Consider the following 18,666-nt stretch of genomic DNA (forward strand, 5'->3'; position numbering starts at 1 on the left):
GCAGGAGCTCATGGGAATTGTAGTCCATGGACATCTGAAGGGCCACAGTTTGACCACCCCTGGCCTACGGGGTTGGGGCTTATCCTGCCAATAGTATGTTTGAATCGTGCCCAACTTTCCCACACCCTCCCCCTCAGCCTGACGCGTTGACGTCAAAGATCCCAATAGGCCTTTCCATCCCTCAATTCTTAGCTCAGCCAATCAAGCCTTCTCACCGGCGGTGATCGTTTTGAATGACGTGTCGGTGGGCCAATGAAAGCCCTAGTCCCGCCCGAGAAGGTAATGTTTGGGCGTGAGCGAGCCAACGAGGAACAGCTCCGCGAAAGAAAGCCCCAGTTTCTTCCCAAAGGTGAATGACACACCCGCCCATCTATCAGAAGCCGCCTTTTAGGGCAGGAGGCGGACCCAGTCGCGAGAGAACCAATGCTGCTTTCCTCTCCGAGGAGAGACTCGCCGTCGCCCTCGTTCCTGGCTTCCCCCACCCCGCCCGCGAGAGTGATGACAGACGTGCCCCTCAAGCCAATCGCCGGTCTCTCCTTGAACGAGGAGGCGGCATCGAGGGAGAATTCACCCAATCAGCACCCGAGCCCCTCCCCACTTCCCCGTCAGCGTTCCACTAGAGGGGCAAGGCCTTAGAAAGAGGAGACCGGCCTCGGCCCCGCGACCGTTAAACGGCAGGTATGGGGCAGAAGAAGACTATGGGAGCCGCGGAGGTACAGGAAAAAGACGCGCAACCGCCGTCGCGTTTTTCTCTTTCCCCGGCCGCGGCGGCTGTCAACTGTCACTCCTCCAGCCCAGCCCCGGAATCGGGTCTGAGCGGGTGGGGGCGGGGCCCGGTCGATTCCCTCAGGACGCACGTTAGGCCCGCCTGTCAATCACAGCGGGGGCGGGAGTGGCGTGTGAGTGGGTGTGTGTGTGTACGTGGGGGGGGGGTTGTCGTGGCGCGTGGCCGGGCCCTTCCTCGCGCGGCCGTCCTTCCAGGCACTGGGTGTGTCCCCTCGGTGCACGTGCGGGCGGGCGGCTTGCGGAGACGCGTGTCGGACGCGGCCCGGCCCCGGTCGTCGGGATTCCGGCGGGGAGACAAGGTCACGTCGGGAACAATGGGAGGCAGGCGCACCTGAAGGCGCGCGGGGTTGCAGGGTGGGTGGGAGGCGGATCCAGCTGCCTGGCCTCGCCCGCCCGCCCATCTCGCTTTCTCTCTTCTTGCAAATTTCTCTCTTCTTGCACATTTTGGGCTCTTGTGTTTTCGTGGCGCTTGCAGGAGGCACGGGTGGGGCGTCAAGCGGGGATCGTCCAGGGTTTTGTGATGCGTCTCTCTAGCAACTGAATCGGGTGTGGGAATGCGAGGCAGCCATCGGAGAAGTCTAGATTTTCAGTACTAATGAAGCATAGTCAATGAAGCGAGGCGCTTGGGCGGCTGCTTTTCGAGAGAGGGAAGGCGGAGGTTCTTGGGGGGCGTTTTTTTCCCCATCCCGTAGCCACGAGCCCTGGGAAGGCGCCTGCTTTCCCAGGTGCTGAAAGAATCGCAGATTGCCTGGAAATAAGATCCCTCTTTTTGTTTCTTGCTTCGGTTCGACGAGCAGGTATGACTGGTCCTTTCCCAATCATTACACTGGAGTAGAACCCACATGTTACAACTGGAAGAGTGCCTTTGAATGCTTAGGGGGAATCTGCCTTGTTACTTCCTTGAACATCTGCTGATGGGAGTACACAAAGGTTAGATTACGTTAACGGAACAGATCGGTTGCCTTGCCTTTTTAATTTATAGTCACACTATTTGAGATTCTGTAAATGTTTCTTTCTTGTCTAATATTGTACCTTTTGTCTGAAATATACCTGCCTTGTACATTAAACTATTGTGAGCATGTGGGAATTAACAAAGCCAAAGAGGAAAAGTACATTAGATTTTGGACAGCATACCACTTTTCCATATTTTGCTGTGAGGGATACTTTATAAGAGGGGAATAAAAAGTAAGGGCGGGGCAGGAAGAATGCAATAAGCCTTTATTTTTAAATAAACTATGTTGTTGTGCTCTGTAAAAGGAGCTTTTCTACTGGATATTTTTGGAGTAACCCATTGGAGGGCATCTCTTTGAAACCTGTGCTGGAAGGCCTGAACTTAGTGCAAAACCTCCTAGCTAGTTATTTTTCTGCTAAGTGAGATGCCCCATTGTAGATTTAATTATCTACATTTGGCCTTGGAATAAGGTTAGTACAAAAATCTCTGTGCTGTGAATGTAAATCTTGCCAGACATTCTTCAATAAGAGCAAGGCAAGGGTGTAATCTTAATTGACTTGACTTGCCATGTGCTAAAAAGCAAATCTCATGGGAGGTGTCACTGCAGTTGTTGGGGCTTGCCTGACATTCACCCACATAGTGTGAGGGGAAATTTACTCATAAGTAAGTATGTCTTGGGGCTGTTTTAGCCAGCCTGCAGCTACTCTTTTGCCACAGGACAATTGCAATCTCTTATAAAGCCCTAAGCATGTATAGGTTTCCCAAGTGCTAGGAGTTTATTGCACTAGCCACATTCTGTTCTTCCTGTTGGGTTGGACTGGATCTTTCTGTTGCTTATGAAAGTGCTGATTGGTGAATGACTAAATCAGGGTGTAGAGTATGGGTGTGCCAGGACGGATGTAATCCCTCTAATCATAGCTGGTCATCTTTTATTTCCCCAGTGTAGATGCCTCGTGAGGAGCTACTATGATTCCTTGTCTCTCTTTTCAGGGGCTGAGGCTGGGCCTCTGAGGATGGTGTGTACATTCCAGTGGCTGGAGTGGAGACGGACCATAGCTCATCTGTCCTGCCTTCTGTGAAGGTGCAGTCATGTCTGTGATGATAGCAAGAAAGAAGGTGACGCGGAAATGGGAGAAGCTGCCAGGAAGGAATACGTTCTGTTGTGATGGGCGTGTCATGATGGCCCGACAGAAGGGTATCTTCTACCTGACTTTGTTCCTCATTGTGGGAACATGTACCCTTTTCTTTGCATTTGAGTAAGTTTGTAATAATTGAAACTATGTGTTTTGGAGATTTTTCTTTGTGTGAAGAGAAACTAGAGTATGAGATTTTTGTTTGTGTTGGTTTTTCGGGCTTGGAGCATGGAATAAGGAGCATCTGTAGGGGGAATCAGGATTGTACATATGGCCATTCTCCAATTTTTTACACATTGGTATGACTTGCAAATGGTCCTATGTGCTTATAAGTGTAGGTTTAGAGATCCTGTATGTGTGATCAGGACTCTGTATTTACCAGGGTTCTCAGTTGCAGATTTGGAGCCTATGTGAGTACTCTTGTATCTCTTGTTCACACATATCAAACTCATGTAGGTATGAACCACACCCCTCTCCTCATACTGGAATATGTGTGCAGCCCTATACCTTGAGACCCAAGTAAAAATAATCATGGATTAGAATCATGCTTGTCTTCTAGAATTTTTATGGGCCCTTAGGGCAGGCGTTGACAATTCCTCTTATTTCCAAGGTTTCCAATTTTAATGGCTGTATTTTCTAATTATTGCTACAAAGATTAAAAAAACAAATATTGTACAAGGATATTTAATGGTTGAATAACCCCATGTGTTTCATGTTCAGTTTCATTAGGGGGAATTTATCAAAGTGCTATAAAGCATAACATATATTAAATGCATCATATTTTAAAAATAAGTAACATACAAGACTATTTTATAGAGCATGTACAGAATTGTAATTTATTCTATAAAAAACTAAATCAGCATTAACATATACAACAATTTTACATTGCATATACAGACTTCGATTCACATGCCTTAGGTCCTAAAGAAACTCACTTTCTCCTATTTCTCATAATTTCTTTATCACTTTTTCCCTTGGGGGAAAAACCTGAAAGGGAATTGTAACAATGGTACCTATGGCTCTCATGAAACCCTGTGGTTTCTTGACGGCCCTGGAAGGATTTCCCAAATACATGGAGTTAATTAATTTTAATATATGTTTAAAAATGTGTTAAATGTTTGTTTATTATTGATTGCATTGCATTTATCAGGTATATGTCCATGTAAGGTCATGTCAACCCACCCCCTCCCAAAATGGCCAATGATGAGCCTGGAGGGGGTGGAAGAGGAGACACCCTGGCTGAGCATGCACATATTTATGTTTCTGCATGATCACACCACTTCTGGGGTTTCTTAAAGGCTGAAGAATGTTTCAGGGGGTTCTAAACAGTTAAAAAGCTGTGAAAGGGTGGTCTGGTTGTTCAGTCTATAGGTGTTTCCAAAGAGCAGTGTACACAACAGTGTAAAAGGAATCCTTAATATAGTGGGTCCAGCCATAATTTTAATCTTATTCATGCATATCAATAAGTTCTCAGGGCTTTGTGAATATGACAGTTGTAAGGATAATAAAAAGATTGATGTCTTTCAACCATTGTCTTGAAAGCAGGATTGTTAGGTTGGCCTTAGTTTGTATTTCCAATCCCATTTTGAGCCTTCAAGTCTTTCCAGCCGAGAGGTTACTTTGACTTCTGTACTGGAGATGGCTCAAACAGAGTCGTCTGAAGGTGAATCCTTCAAAGATGGAGGTCCTGTGGCTGGGTAGGAAGAGTCCATGTGAGGAAGTGCATCTGCCCACCCTCGATGGTGTGCAGCTCACAACAGGTCACTCCAGCAGGAACCTGGACGTTATCCTGGATGCTTCCTTCACAATGGAAGCCTAGATCCCCAAAATAGCACAGCTGGCATTCTGCCACCTTTGTCACGCCAAAATACTAGCATCCTACCTGGCCTCGGAACACCTAGTCACAGTGATCCATGCGACGGTCACCTCTAGACTGGACTTCTGTAATTCACTCTACGCAGGCCTGAACTTAGCCCTGATCCATAAACTACAGCTGGCCCAAAATGCAGTGGCCAGGGTCCTCACAACAATACCTTGGAGGTCCCACATCCGGCCCATTCTCCATCAACTACAGTGGTTGCCAGTTGGATTCCGGATCAGGCTAAAGGTTCTAGTAATTACCTTTAAGGCCATGCGTGATCAGGCCCCAGTATACCTGAGGGACCGCCTCCTTACCTATGCCCCTCAAAGAGCTTTATGCTCTGCCACTACCAACTGGCTAATGTTGCCTGGCCCTAAAGAAGCCCACTTGGTCTCAACCAGGGCCAGAGCCTTCTGTGTCCTGGCCCCCACGTGGTGGAATGAGCTCCCGGAGGAGATCAGGGCCCTGAGGGAGCTAAAACAGTTCTGCAAGGCCTGCAAAAGGGAGCTCTTCTGCCAGGCATTTGGTTGAGACCGAGCGATACTTGCAACATCTACAGGGCTCCTGCTCTCTCCCTCCTTCCCAGAATTCCATTCATGTATTCTGCCCCTGGACCTGTTTGCACTGTTATAGTCCGTTACCTCTGTTAGTTATTAGTGTTAATATTATTATTGCTGTAGTTATTAACATGTCATAAAAAATAGGTTCCATGTACTGTTTTCTACGTTCTTTGTAAACCGCCCTGAACCTCAGGGGAAAGGCAGTATATAAATACAATGAGTGAGTAAACAAACAAACAAATAAATAAATCTGGTGGCAGAAGTATTCCCAGAAAGTTAGAATATATAATAAACACATTGCTCTGATACAAAATCCTATGGGGTTTCTTGTGATGAGATGTTGACTGATCCCAGGTGAGGAGAGAGTTCTGTGCTGGCTCCCATCTAGTTGCCTCCAGATCTGGATCTAGTTAATGGACATAAAGGCAAAGTCTTGGCCGGAGAAACAGAACATAGAGTGGTAAGTTTTGTCTGCTTGATATAAGTAATCGGCAGGCTGTCTTACTTTGCTGTGTGAGCTTTGCATGTTGTGAAGTCTCAAACTTGGAATCTCCCCCCCCCCAAAAAAAAACACCCCTTCACCACTCCACTGTCTTCCTGTTGCACTTCTGAATTCAGACTGTGCTGCTTTGATTATTCTACAGTGTTGTGGAGTGGTTCTGAAATATTTACAGATTGTCACCCTTTAGCTTTCTGTGTGTTTGCCCAAGACTCTGCTGAGTAAAATCCTGGTAGCCATCTCTGTACATAGATAAAATAACATAGGTAAAAAAAACCCCTCTATGGTGAAGGATAAAGCCAGGGAGTACTGTGTATACTTGGAGTATAATTATTTAGCACAGTGTTGGTTTTGCCACAGCGTTTCATACTACGGCCTAACCTGAGGAGGCGGGTTGATCAGCTTATTGTGATAGTATCGTTTTTGTGGCTGACGTAGAAGAAAAATAAGGCACATTGCTTTTGATTCGACTGAGGTTGTATGTGAAGCAAGGGTTTGGAATGTTTGGCATTTGAACCTGGGTTTTACAGCAGGTCAAAGCAATGCTAAAAGCTGTTTATAAGTTTTGATTTATGACTCACTTAAGCGGCTGCTTTAGGTATCTCGGTACAACAATGTTTGTCAGATGTTCTGTTTGTTGAGTTTGGACTTTTTAACTAGAGAACTACAGAAGAAGTTACTAGATATTCTAATTCATTTACCCTTAAAATATTCCTCTGTAAAAGTCAGATTCTTGAATATGGGGGTTTCTGGGGCACACTCTTCTTCTTTTTAAAATGTGTCTAGATTGCTGTTAAACCTGACATGGGGCTAAGCCTGTTGCATCCAGGAATACAATAGGCAACTCCCTGGAAGATGGAAGGAAAGAGGGGGGAGGGCGAACGAAGAAGGAAGGAAGGAATACTGAAGGAAGACAGAAAAAAGGAAGGGGGATGAAGGAAGGTGGACAAAGGAAGGGAGACACAAAGAAAGGGGGAGGGAAGGAGGGAGAAAGAAGGAAGGAAAGAAGGGAAGGAGGAAGAAATAAGGAGGAAGGAAAAGGAAGGAAGGAGGGAAATGAAGGAAGGAAGGCAGACAGAAAAAAATGAGGAAGGAAAAAGAGGGAGAAAGAAAAAGGAAATAAAGGAAATGGGAGAACAAAAAGGAAGGAAAGGAGATGAAGGTGGAAGGAAAGAAGGAATGAAAGGGATGAAGGAAGGGAGAGAGTGAGAAAGAGAAAGAGATGGGGAAGGAGGGAGGAAGGAGCAGAAAGAGGGAGGGAGGGAGAAAGATGAGGAGAGGAAGAAAGTTAGACAAAGGGAGAGGGTGGAAGAAAGAAAGAGGAAGGAACGGAGAGAGCGAGAAAAAGATGAGAAGGAAGGAAGTAAAGAAGGAAGGTAAGGGAATGAAGGTAGGGAGAGGGAGGGAGAAAGAGGAAGGAAGAGAGAACAAAAGAAGGGGAGAGGAATGTGGAAAGGAAGAGAAAAATAAATAGAAAGAGTGAAAGAAAGGGAGATTGAGAAACGGAAAAAGTGGAACAAAGACTTTCCCGCAGCTACCCCAATTGTGTGTGTGCGCAAAGGACTACCCAGAGGCGGCCCTGAACCCTGTGGGACCAGCAGGTGGCATTTTCTACTTCTTCAGTGCCCCCCTCTCAGCGGGGTGCAGGGTGGTGCACCAAAAAGCCTCACTTGCCCCCGTGAGGCTGGAGACTGACCTTTCCTGGATCTCCCCCCCAAGTCAGGAGAGTGCAAAGGCCACACTCAGTCTCAGACTGAGCCTCTTCCTCCCTCCCAACCACCCCACTCTCTGGAAAGTGGGCCAGCAGAGGGGCCTGGCTCTTCTTCCATCAGGGGGGGAGGAGGGAAAGAGTGTCGGGAGCAGGACAGATCTGCCATTGACCTTCCATGAGAGAGTGGATGCTCCTGAGGGCCAATCAGGTAGGGCTGAGTTGTCCTCACGGTACTTGAACTTTATTATGGTTAAAGATAAGTTTTATTATTTGTGTTTGGCATAATTTCCTGCAGTTGTTTGTTACTGTTGTCTCCTGACTGCTTGAGGTTTGCCCAGGGCAAGGTTCAGGCCTGTTGCATTTACTACTGTTGTCTGTGCTGCTCTGTTTGCTCATTCTAGGGGGAAAAGCTCCCCCAAATGTGCTTGTTCAGAATCTGATGCAACATATAGCAGCTCTGGGTATAGCTTAGAAATATTTGCAACAGTGAAAGAGGATGCAGTTATTTAATTTAATCTGAGAGTACAGCCATGCAATCTACCAAGGCTCACTTGGGGCAACTGGCAGTCACCCCTTGGGGAGCAGATTTATATTTGACTGTAGTTTGATTATCTTGCCCTCCATCTCATTGACTTTCTGCTTGTGCTGTTGCCTGATATATCACCCGTGATTGGTCAATTGACGGGCCTAAAGCTAGTTTTCTAGACACATATCCCTGTGCTGTGTCACTTGCCTGAGTTGCTTGTTTTTGCTTCTTAATTTAAAGAGCGCATGGCCCTTTAGGGCAAAGGGTAGACAAATAGCTACTCACCCGACTGGCATAATTCCCGTTTCTGGATGGATAGCCGAAATATACACCCAGGCAATAGGGTATAGCAGGTGTGTGTGCAGTAGGTAGAGTGTCTGGGAGACCTGAGTTTAAACCTCTGCTCTGCTGTGTAAGCTTGCTGGGCAATCTTGGGCCAGTCACATACTCTTACCCTGACCTTCCTCCTGGCAGGGTTGTTGTGAGGACAGAAAGGGGAATGGCTCTTCAAGTTCCCACAGAGGAGAAAGGCAGGGTATAAAGTTTAAGTAAGTAAGGCATTATTGGTGTGTGGTGTGGAGCCAGAGAGAGATGACTACCTCCTAGAATTATTAATGAGGCAGTGTGTGTTGTGTGAGTTGCTATTTGCCAGTGATTAGGCATTACTCTGACATTTTCTTGCATTGCGGTCTGGTTGCTCCTAGCAGCCTGTATTAAGTGGCATAATGTGAGCCTGTCAATAGGTAGCTGTTTCTGAAGTCCGTATGTCTTTCCTGTTGTTTCCTTTTGATTGTTTCTGTCTCTGCTTGTTTGCTGGGTAGTTCTTAAATTGTGGGGAAAGGCTTGGACATACTCCAAGGGTAGATGCTGGTAGAAATCTTTAAGAATTGGATGTCTGACATGATTGCCTGGGAGGGCAGCCAGTGGGCCTGCAGGAGATCTATATAGTGCCTGTATATTTTGCTGATGTGTCAAAACTTTCACCATTTAGCTTCCAAAACTTCTTTGCTAGGAGGATTGCCTTTTCTTAAGAGGCGCTTGTAGATATGTGAGGAAGGAGGTTTTAAGATTTTAATACAGAAGGATATATGTTCTAGGTTCCTTTTACCCTAGCTGGCAGCATCAGGGATCCATAAATGAGGGAGATAAAGAGTAAACCTGCAAGTATTACCAGTTGGGTTTCATAATTATAGCTTATGACGTTGGTGGTATGTAAAACTGTTGGAGCACCAAGCACTTGCATCATCACTGTTTGGGTTTGTCAGAGTCATGTGATTGTACTTCCGGAATGCTTTGGGGCCCTCTTTGCCTAAGTTTCCAGTTAGTTTGTATATTTTTGAATGATGCAGTCCTTAAATCTTGGGACAAGCCTTCTGTTATAGGAGCTGAAGTTCTGCCTGTTGCTGGACTTCTGAAATCATTGTTGGAAGGGTCTGAATGCCCTTTAGGGGGACTGATCAGTAACCACCAGAAATCCAGATTTTTCTGTGTTACCTTGTGCATGGCATTCCCTCCATGTGTTCTTTTCACATAGCATCTACTTTCCTGAATTTTAGGTACTAAGTAAGAACATCCCCCCCCCCAGTTTTGACCATTAATGACATTTTGCTGCTGTGTTACTATTTTTCATCTGTTGCGTGAATTGCTTTCTCACCTTTTGTAAAATTTAAAGGATGTTGTTACTTTTATGCTGGCTTTCTTATATTTTATTTTTGAGTGGTATAAATGCCTTTTGTTATACAGGGGATGTTAAATATGTTCCCACTGGCTGAAAATATGAGTTTTGTTTGGAGTGCAAAAGACTGCATTGAATAGAGCTTCACAGATTTATATGTGTTTTGGTGATAATGGTGGGTGGGTGGCAAAAAGAAGTTAGGGCTACTGGAAAGCATTTTTCTAAACATGGCTTCTGTTTAGTGGATGATAAGACCCATGGGCTCATGTACCTGGAGTTCTTCCTCTGCTTTCTCTACTCCAAATCTAGTATGCAGAGGAAAATTCAGCCTGTTTACGAGATTGTTCTGATGGGACATTAGTTGAGCTGGCTCATCTAGTTACCAGATGCCACCCTTGTTAAAAAGGCTGAGTTTCTAATTTAAAATCTTAATTTTAGACAGCCAAAGATAGCTTATCAGATAGGTGATACATTTTTGAAAAATGCTTAGAATGCCAAAAACATTTAAGTAGCAGGATTCTGTAACAATATAGCTGCTGGACCAGATCTGTGATGGAACTTGCAAGTTACCTGTTTAGAAAGATTATGGTAGTCCAGATGTGATAAACGGCTCTGAAAATGGTGATGGATGAATCCTTAATCCTCAGGTTCCCACTAACCACTCTGAAATGTTAATAGTTTCCAGAGTTTCATCTCTTTCTTTATCTAACTTACATTTATGTTCCACGTTTCCCCCCAGTGGGGACCGGAGCTTAGATACATTCCCCTGTTTTCCGTGTTGGTTTGAAGCAGCAGAACAAATTTAGAGTGTCACTGTGGTTGTTCTACTTTAACTAGAGTGACAAACTGGATGCTGTGCAATGTGAGCCCCAACTAGGACTAGCTCCTTGATGTGGGTGTTAATATAAAAGAGGCAAGAGCAACAGGGGTAAGGGAGGCTGCAGAAACACCTGGGGTTGTTTGTTTGACCCTCCTTGGTTTTTGCTCCATGCAGAGGTTGCTCCCTGTGGCCTCCAAACAGGGAAATCAGTTCTGCAGAGCAGGTGCAAGCAACCCACTTCCTGCTCTTGCAGCATGGGAGGAGCTGTTTTTGACAGCTGAAGCCAGAGGATTGATGGATCCCTCTGCTCTCGGGTGTTGTGCTGTGAGAAGCCACTGTTGGTTTTGTCCCCACCTTCTTTAGTGTGTAGCTTACTTGTCACAAGGCAGTTTTTTTTTTAATCAGGTTGACTGTGGATAGGATCTTCAAGGGTAGAGGAGAGGAGGCATGGTTGTGTTCCACGCATCTCTGTGTTCTGTTCTATTCTGAAACCTCAGGTTTTAGTTGGCGGTGGATTTCAACAGCTGATAGAGAAAGGAAGCAATTCACCCATTCCCAAGCAGTGCTGCACTCTAATCTTTGTACTAATTGCTTCTTGGATTCCTCTGTGTTGCTGCACCTGGATCTCAGATACTGGAGTAGGAAGGGAGACTCCAGCATTTGTGTGCTGGCTATGTTACAGAGGCTTGTGTCAGATGCTGAGACCAGAATAAATTATGTGACCCTGTAAATTTTTGCCGATGTCATACTTTTAATGGGGCTGTTCTTTAATTACAACCCTTCCTGGCACTTTCAGTTACTGGTATAGAGCTCTGTTCCAAGATTAATTTTCAGTAATGGCCACAGCAGAAGCCTAGGGAATAGTGCAGGATGCTGCATCAGTTGCCTTGTTTTGTAAGCCTTCATTTGAAGTTGCTGGAAGATCTCTAAACTCCGTTTGTCAACAAAAGCACAGATTGGATTTTGTGCATGGAATGTCAGGATCACAGCCATGCCAATGAACTCCAGCAGTCTTTCAGAAACTGATATATTGTCAGACTATTTCTCTTTTCTGTTTGATCTTGTCTAAAGTGTAAGCAGCCAATTATCCTTGCTTTAAAATATATTCCAGAGGTCATCCAGAAATTCATTTAATTCCTGTAACTTATTTGGAAGGAACAGTGACTACAAAATGTATTCTCTGCAATATGTTTTAGTATGTCCCTTCATCAGGATCTGCTTGAATGTTTCTAAACTCTTCTCATTGATAAAAGGAGCAATTATAAAGATACTGTCTTTGAAAAAGTAACCGAGAGCTCCAAGTAAAATCCTGCCAGCTCCCATACCCTTGTGGTTCCTTTTCTGATATTCCTGCAGCCCTTTTGCACAGTCTTGATATTTCTAGTGATGTCTTTCTTGTTCTGTAATATTAAACCTCATATAGAGATAACTATTAAGAGATGAACTTTTAAAGCCATGATACTGCCTTGATTATTTCCTGAAAGCTTAATTTGCCCTGCAGTAGACTTTGTGGCTGATCTGCGGTCCCTCTGGGTTTCTGTCTTGCTGCAGATGCCGCTATCTGGCTGTCCAGCTCTCCCCAGCCATCCCCGTCTTTGCTGTGGTCCTCTTCCTGTTTGCAATGGCCACACTTTTGCGGACAAGTTTCAGCGATCCTGGTGTCATTCCACGAGCTCTACCTGATGAGGCAGCTTTCATTGAGCTGGAGATTGGTAAGCCTGTGTTTTTGTACCATGTGTAGATTGATCAGGAAACCAGACCTTTGGATGTCAGAATCCTCCAGCATGATGAGGGAAGGAAAACCATTTTTATCTTGAACGATGATGAGACATCAATTTGTCAAAACCCTGTGGGCTTTGCCATGTTTAAGGTGATCCAGTTTGATTTGATTCCTCTGTGATGGTACCATGTTGCAGTATTTGTTGTATTGTGCAAGCCCTTTTTGTTTAGAGGGAGCCAGCAGCCATTTTGTCCTGGGATTTTCACATGTAGCTCATATCTCCTGGTCATCTACTTCCCCTCCCCACCCCTGCATGCTGTGCTCCTTGCCTTTCACACCCTTTGTAATTCCTGTTCCCTTGGGCCAGTCCGACATCTAGGCTGATCCTACCATCTTATTTACGATCTCTTCTGCGACCTGATGAAGCATTGCCTTGTGGGGGGAGTGGGGGTGGTACCCCAAAAGCAATATAACATCTGAACAGATGACCTATCCTCAGTTGAAGCAGAAGTGTATATGTTGCTGCACCAGTGCTACCTAATAAAGAAGTGTGATTTTACAATCACAAGTATCTGCGGTGGGCAATCCTCACACAATTATTGTCACCCCTATACAAACAATAATCATAGATTGGTTTGCATCTTCAGAGGCAACCAATGGAACGGTGCCACCGGGCCAGCGGCCGCCACCACGTATTAAGAACTTCCAGATCAATAACCAGATAGTGAAGCTGAAATACTGCTACACATGCAAGATCTTCCGTCCACCCCGTGCCTCACACTGCAGCATTTGTGATAACTGTGTGGGTAAGTAGTAGAGCTGGGCTCAGCGCTCTATGGGGCTGTTTTTCTGACTTAAAGGAGGTTTATTAAGGGACTTCTTTCAGACAGAAATGAGATGAACTGCACTGTTAGCCTGACTGTTATATAAAAAGTAAAGGTATCCCCTGTGCAAGCACCGGGTCATGTCTGACCCTTGGGGTGACGCTCTCTAGCGTTTTTCATGGCAGACTCAATACGGGGTGGTTTGCCAGTGCCTTCCCCAGTCATTAATGTTTGCCTCCCAGCAAGCTGGGTACTCATTTTACCCACCTCGGAAGGATGGAAGGCTGAGTCAACCTTGAGCCGGCTGTTGGGATTGAACTCCCAGCCTCATGGGCAGAGCTTTCAGACTGCATGTCTGCTGCCTTACCACTCTGCGCCACAAGAGGCTCTAACTGTTATATACAGTGCTAAAGATTATAGTAATTCCCTGCCAAGGAACTCTGGATTCTGTGGCTTATATAAATTTCACTCTGCTGGTCATGGAAGGGAGTTGAGGAGTTTTTTGCAAACATCAGAATTCCTCTTTAGCGGCAAGGTCCAGTTATGTGACTTCTTTCCTTGGTAAGTAAAGCTAAGCTTATGTGGGAAATCTGTATCTTGTGCTGTTGTGTACTGTGATCACATAGTAACGCTTGAGATTGTCCAGTGGGTGTGTTGCCTCCATGCAGCAGGTTTTGGGACAGATGTGCCTGACTGTAGAGCTTCATCAATTACATACTAAACTGACCAAATCATGTGAATTTTTCATTAACATCCATATATCTCTGGATGCCATATCTGGATAATTCTAGAAAAGAATTTCTTCAGGGTCTATTTCACCCCTTTTATTTATTTTTTCATGTGGTATAATAGAGGAAAAGCTGCCACTTGACAATAGCATTAAAAGAAAAAGTGAACCAATCCATACTGGGCATAGGTAGAGGAGCTGCAATGTATTCAGCCTGATAACAGAATTCTGATATGTATATATACACCAGCTCTTGCTGCAGGTTGTGTGGCCAGCAGAAAGAGGTGGCGTTTTGCTGATGCTGCCTTGCCTTGTCTCTCTTATGCAGAACGATTTGATCACCACTGTCCCTGGGTGGGGAACTGTGTCGGGAAGAGGAACTACCGTTACTTCTACCTCTTCATCCTCTCCTTGTCTCTTCTCACCATCTACATCTTCTCCTTCAACATTGTCTATGTTGCCCTGAGTGAGTTCTGACCGTCTTCAGATTTGGGAGTGGTGGGGTGAAGGCTGCTGGAGGTTGGCTGGGTGCCTGGGAAGGAAAGAATGGTCCCTACCCCATTTCTTGATATATTTGGTTTTGTAGACTGATCACTTTCCTTCTCCCTCTCCAGAATCTCTGCAAACTGGCTTTTTGAACACTCTGAAAGAAACCCCAGGGACATATCCTTTTGACTTCCACTGTAGCTGCCTCTCTGTTGCAGGAGGAGAGGTCAGAAAAAAAGGGCCAGAGATGATAGGGAGTGGGAAGGGCAGCTTGCAGTGAAAGGAGAAGCTAAATAGCCTGCTATATGGCTCATGTTCCTTAATTCGACTGCCTACGGTCCTGGAGGTTCTGATCTGCTTCTTCACGCTGTGGTCTGTGGTGGGCTTAACTGGCTTCCACACTTTCCTGGTTGCACTGAACCAGACAACGAATGAAGATGTGAGTATTTAACCCATGATCTTCCAGCCTCTTATGAATGACCAGCTTCTTCCCTGCTCATTCTGCCTGTCTTGCTCTGCAGTGGACTGCAAGATGTAACTATCTACAGTCTCAGTAGAAACACTGTGAATGGGGGATGCTGGCTAGGAAACCCATTAGGAGTCTAGGCCTTTACTGTTCCCCTAGGCAGCTGTGGTTTTAGTTCTATGCAAATAGTGTCCTTTCTTCTTTGGATGGATTTGAACCATTTAAGTTTCTGTAACAGTACATAATGGACCCTTTCTATAAATAGCTTAGTTTCTTGGGAGGGAGGAATTTCTCTAGCCCACCCATCCTTCTGTTGCCATTTTAGGGATGTTTTCCCCCCCTGCATCCTGTATTTTTAGGGAATGGCCTTTATGGAAGGTAAGAGTGGAGGTAACTTAGCATTTGAGAAAGACATGAGGTAAAAATAATGATCTCAGCCTGTATATGCAGCTAAGCAACAGTTGAGTCCTTGATGGGTATACCAGACTCTGTTGGAGCCCAATTGTTTTGTGAATGATTAAGGGATTCTTGTGGGACTGAAGTAATTAGTAAAACAGCATGTGCCATGCTCTGAAAGAAACATGACAGGAAAGCCATGATAAAATGACAGATGCCCTTTCCATTGGAGGTGCCATCCTGTGGACTAGGACTGGCAGAGACTCAGATTTCTTCTGGGGCACCTTCTGCCTCATGCTGTTCTTTCAGATCAAGGGTTCCTGGACTGGGAAGAACCGTGTGCAGAATCCCTATAGCCATGGCAACATTGTGAAAAACTGCTGTGAAGTTCTGTGTGGACCTCTGCCTCCCAGGTAATGGTCTGATCTGGGTCTGGACATTTGAGCTGGGCCCAGTAGAATATAGAACACAAACTTATGTGCAGCAGAAGTGAGAGAGATGCTCTTCCATTATATATGGGGTAGCCTTTTTCACTTTCCTTTTCTCCCAGGCTGCATTGTTGCCCCTCTTGACATTTCAGGCTCGGTTGAGGTTGGGGTCAGACATGGCGTGTATTTTGCTGAATTGGTCACTAAGCAGGAGGAAAGGTGATTCTTCCACTTTTCCTGATTCTCCTTCTTGCAGTGTACTGGATAGACGGGGCATCTTGCTGCAAGAGATCACAGCCCACGAGGGCAGCAATGGGCTGGAGCTGAGAACACAGGAGGAGAAGAGCACAGAGGAACCCAGTGTCCAGGAAACCACTGGTGCCCCAGGAGAGGGCCATAACCTTACGGAGGAGAGTGCAGTAAGTATGGTGCACTACACCTTGCCTGGAGTCTGTTTAGCAAAAGTTCTTCCAGACTTGGTAGGAGCAGTGCCCTTCTATTGATGGGCAGGGGAAATTGATTGAGGGTTCTTTGCATAATGGTTTCTAGCATGCACAACTTCTAGCCCCACCTGCAACATCTCAAGAGAAACTTCCAGAATTACAGGGGTGAACAGTCTTTTCTTTTGGAAGAGTATTCTGCTGTTGTCAGCCTCTCCTCTGAACTATCTCTCTCTCTCCCTCTCCTTCCCTCCCCCCAGCTCCCTGTGCCAACATGCAACGTGCCACAAGAAATGGTGCAGCAACCTGCTGTTGTGGAGCAATCTGTTCCGTCCGTGGATCATGGGCAGCCAACGCATTAGCCTCTGGAGCGGACGTGAAGACTGTTTTTGTTTTGTCCCGCTCCGTGTGGAGCTGCAGAGGGGCAAGGACGGAGACAGCTGGGCAAATGGTGGCCTTCCAGTTCCCTTTTGGCTGTTTGTTCATCAGTGATGATACCCAGTGTCTGCCAACTGAAACTGAAGTCTGTCTGCACTCCTTTCCAAATGGATGCTGAGCACCCATTGTGCTGCTGAGAGCCTCTCTCCCTTCAAGAGGCCACCACTGCTGGCTGGGGCAGGGTCCTCTCTCGAGTCTCTGACACTAAGTGGATTTGCCTCTCCGGCCCCGGCCCTGACATTGCGTGAAGCCTGCTGGAAAGGAGCAGCTGCTGGCCGGCAATATTCCATCCTGTCTCGTGGTCGCTATATTGCCTGCTGTTTGAATCGGGATGACTTTACCAGTGGAGCCAGGTGGCTGGTGGGAAGCACAACCAACCAGCTGCATAAGCAGGACTCTTCATAAATGTTTCCTAATTACCAGTGCCATACAGGAGCTTGGCACCCCCAGTGGCCCTACATTACAACATAATCAGAAGGTGGAATCCGGAATCCTTTGTGGTCTTGGCCCCTCCGTCAAGTATATCAGAAATCTATGGTGTAGTCTGTATTCCCCCTCCCCTTTTTCTCTGTCACTCTTTGCTCTCCACCCACTTCTCTCTTTTTTTTGGTATTAGAGCTTGAATGGGTTAGCAGTTCAGTCATGGCTGCTGAAAAGATGGGTGGGGCTATGAGGTCCCCAAGCTGCAAGAGAGCCAAGAGGTTTTTTTTTTTTTAAAGACCAGGTGCCATCACTGTGTGGAAGTGTAGGAGATGCGGGTTCTGTTCCAAGGCCTATAAATCCCAGCACTCTGCATTCAGTGCAAAACAATACTCTAGATATCACTTGGCTCTGTGGTAGCGACACTTTGAATACCCTCTTGTCTCCTCCAACCCACCCTTTGTATATATGATGCAGGAGGCTGGCTCAAAGTCGAGCTACGTGGAAAGTCTCTGTGTTCGAGGTGAACATGCCAGAAGCCACAAATTGGTGTCTAATCAGGTTTCCTTCTGTGCCATTTCAGATTGCCTCCATGTTCTTGGAGATGAACTGCTTAATGAAACTGTATGGGGATATGTTTCCTGGATTGTGCTATACAGACACTTGGTGAGGAGTTATTTTTGTGTGCCTCCACATCCAAATTTATCATAAAGCCAAGACACAAGTTCACTGACATGCTAGTTTCCATGACAGGAAGACTTTTGTGTGCTGTCTGAATGGCACGTTCAAAAAACCCTTTTCTGTATATGGGGTTCAGCTGTCACCAAGTTGAATGGCTCTTCCATCTTTCCTGGGGAGGGTATAGATAACTGCCAATCTTCTCTGCCTGTGAAGGTTTTACCTTTTCTCAGATGCAGATCCAGGAAGAAGGGGGACTGGAAATAGCTTTGTTTGCTTTCCAGAACCCTGAACCTAAACCTGAATCGAGCCAGCAAAGCCTGCATTAATTTCTTACTTGTCTTAGGGCAGTGAGAATCGCAGCTCTGCTTGGGCCGGGGAACACTTTTCTTCTCCCTGCCAAGCCCCCCACCGTGCTTCTCTGCCTTAGTTCTTTGTGGAAGAAGGATCAGAGAGTGTTTCAACCGTGTCCCCAGCTATTGATGGGGCACTGCTGGGTTAACACAGAATGGGGTCTGTGTGACATCATCTTGCCTGCTGCACCTGCTGAGAGCTAAGCACAGGCAGATGCGCATCCGGCAGTGTTTCTCTGCCTTTCTGTTGGCCTCCTTCCTGAGTCCAGGGCAGAGACCTCCGCCCGTCTCCTGTGTTATTGACCAGATCTCACCAGTGTTGCAAACGTCTTGTTTGGGGTATATTTTTTAATCTACTGTGTCAAATTGCTCCAGGGAGCAGGATGGTCCCGGCTGCCTCGAGGCTTCAGTGTGTTCTTCTGATCTCAATGAAGGCTTTGGAATTCGTTTAGATTACTTGTATATGTGTGTTTTGTCATGTGCCAGGTTGGACTGCACTGGATCTAGCTACATGGATTTCCGCCTTCCCTTTCATGCTAGGGTTTGCGGTGCAGACCACCTTCAGTTGAGCTTTAACCAACTGCTGCCCTCAAGCAGACAAGGGAACTTACTGAACAGAAATCATAGGTTTGACTTTCCTTAACATGAGCAGACAGCCATATTGTGATCCAGGGGTGGTCAAACTGCGGCCCTCCAGGTGTCCGTGGACTACAATTCCCATGAGCCACTGCCAGCGTTCGCTGGCAGGGGCTCATGGGAATTGTAGT

At 46.1% G+C, this 18,666-nt stretch overlaps 1 protein-coding gene across 8 annotated transcripts; it reads left to right on the top strand.

The window, feature by feature from the left end:
• Positions 1–515: 515 nt before the first annotated feature.
• On the top strand, positions 516–18,350 carry ZDHHC9 (zDHHC palmitoyltransferase 9). 8 transcript variants are annotated; one of them, XM_077309328.1, is made up of 11 exons: positions 563–678; positions 1,584–1,716; positions 2,729–2,994; positions 12,075–12,235; positions 12,891–13,049; positions 14,123–14,260; positions 14,409–14,455; positions 14,615–14,719; positions 15,452–15,555; positions 15,827–15,989; positions 16,271–18,350. In XM_077309328.1, the coding sequence occupies exons 3-11, from the start codon at positions 2,828–2,830 to the stop codon at positions 16,370–16,372; spliced, it is 1,146 nt and encodes a 381-aa protein (XP_077165443.1). In that variant the 5' UTR covers positions 563–678; positions 1,584–1,716; positions 2,729–2,827; the 3' UTR covers positions 16,373–18,350. The 8 variants fall into 8 exon arrangements, with proteins under 8 accessions (XP_077165445.1, XP_077165443.1, XP_077165444.1 ...); XM_077309327.1 differs by having other exon boundaries at positions 603–713; XM_077309326.1 differs by lacking the exon at positions 563–678 and adding an exon at positions 939–1,085.
• The last annotated feature ends 316 nt before the right edge of the window (positions 18,351–18,666 follow it).

This window comes from Paroedura picta, chromosome 13 (assembly GCF_049243985.1).
Source record: "Paroedura picta isolate Pp20150507F chromosome 13, Ppicta_v3.0, whole genome shotgun sequence".
Classification (NCBI taxonomy): Eukaryota; Metazoa; Chordata; class Lepidosauria; order Squamata; family Gekkonidae; genus Paroedura; species Paroedura picta.

Coding starts and splice junctions, on each gene's coding strand:
- ZDHHC9 (XM_077309330.1), top strand. CDS start 2,828: ATGTCTGTGATGATAGCAAGAAAGAAGGTGACGCGGAAATGGGAGAAG. Junction 13,050..14,122: donor CATTTGTGATAACTGTGTGG/GTAAGTAGTAGA, acceptor TCTCTTATGCAG/AACGATTTGATCACCACTGT. Junction 14,261..14,408: donor CATTGTCTATGTTGCCCTGA/GTGAGTTCTGAC, acceptor CTCCCTCTCCAG/AATCTCTGCAAACTGGCTTT.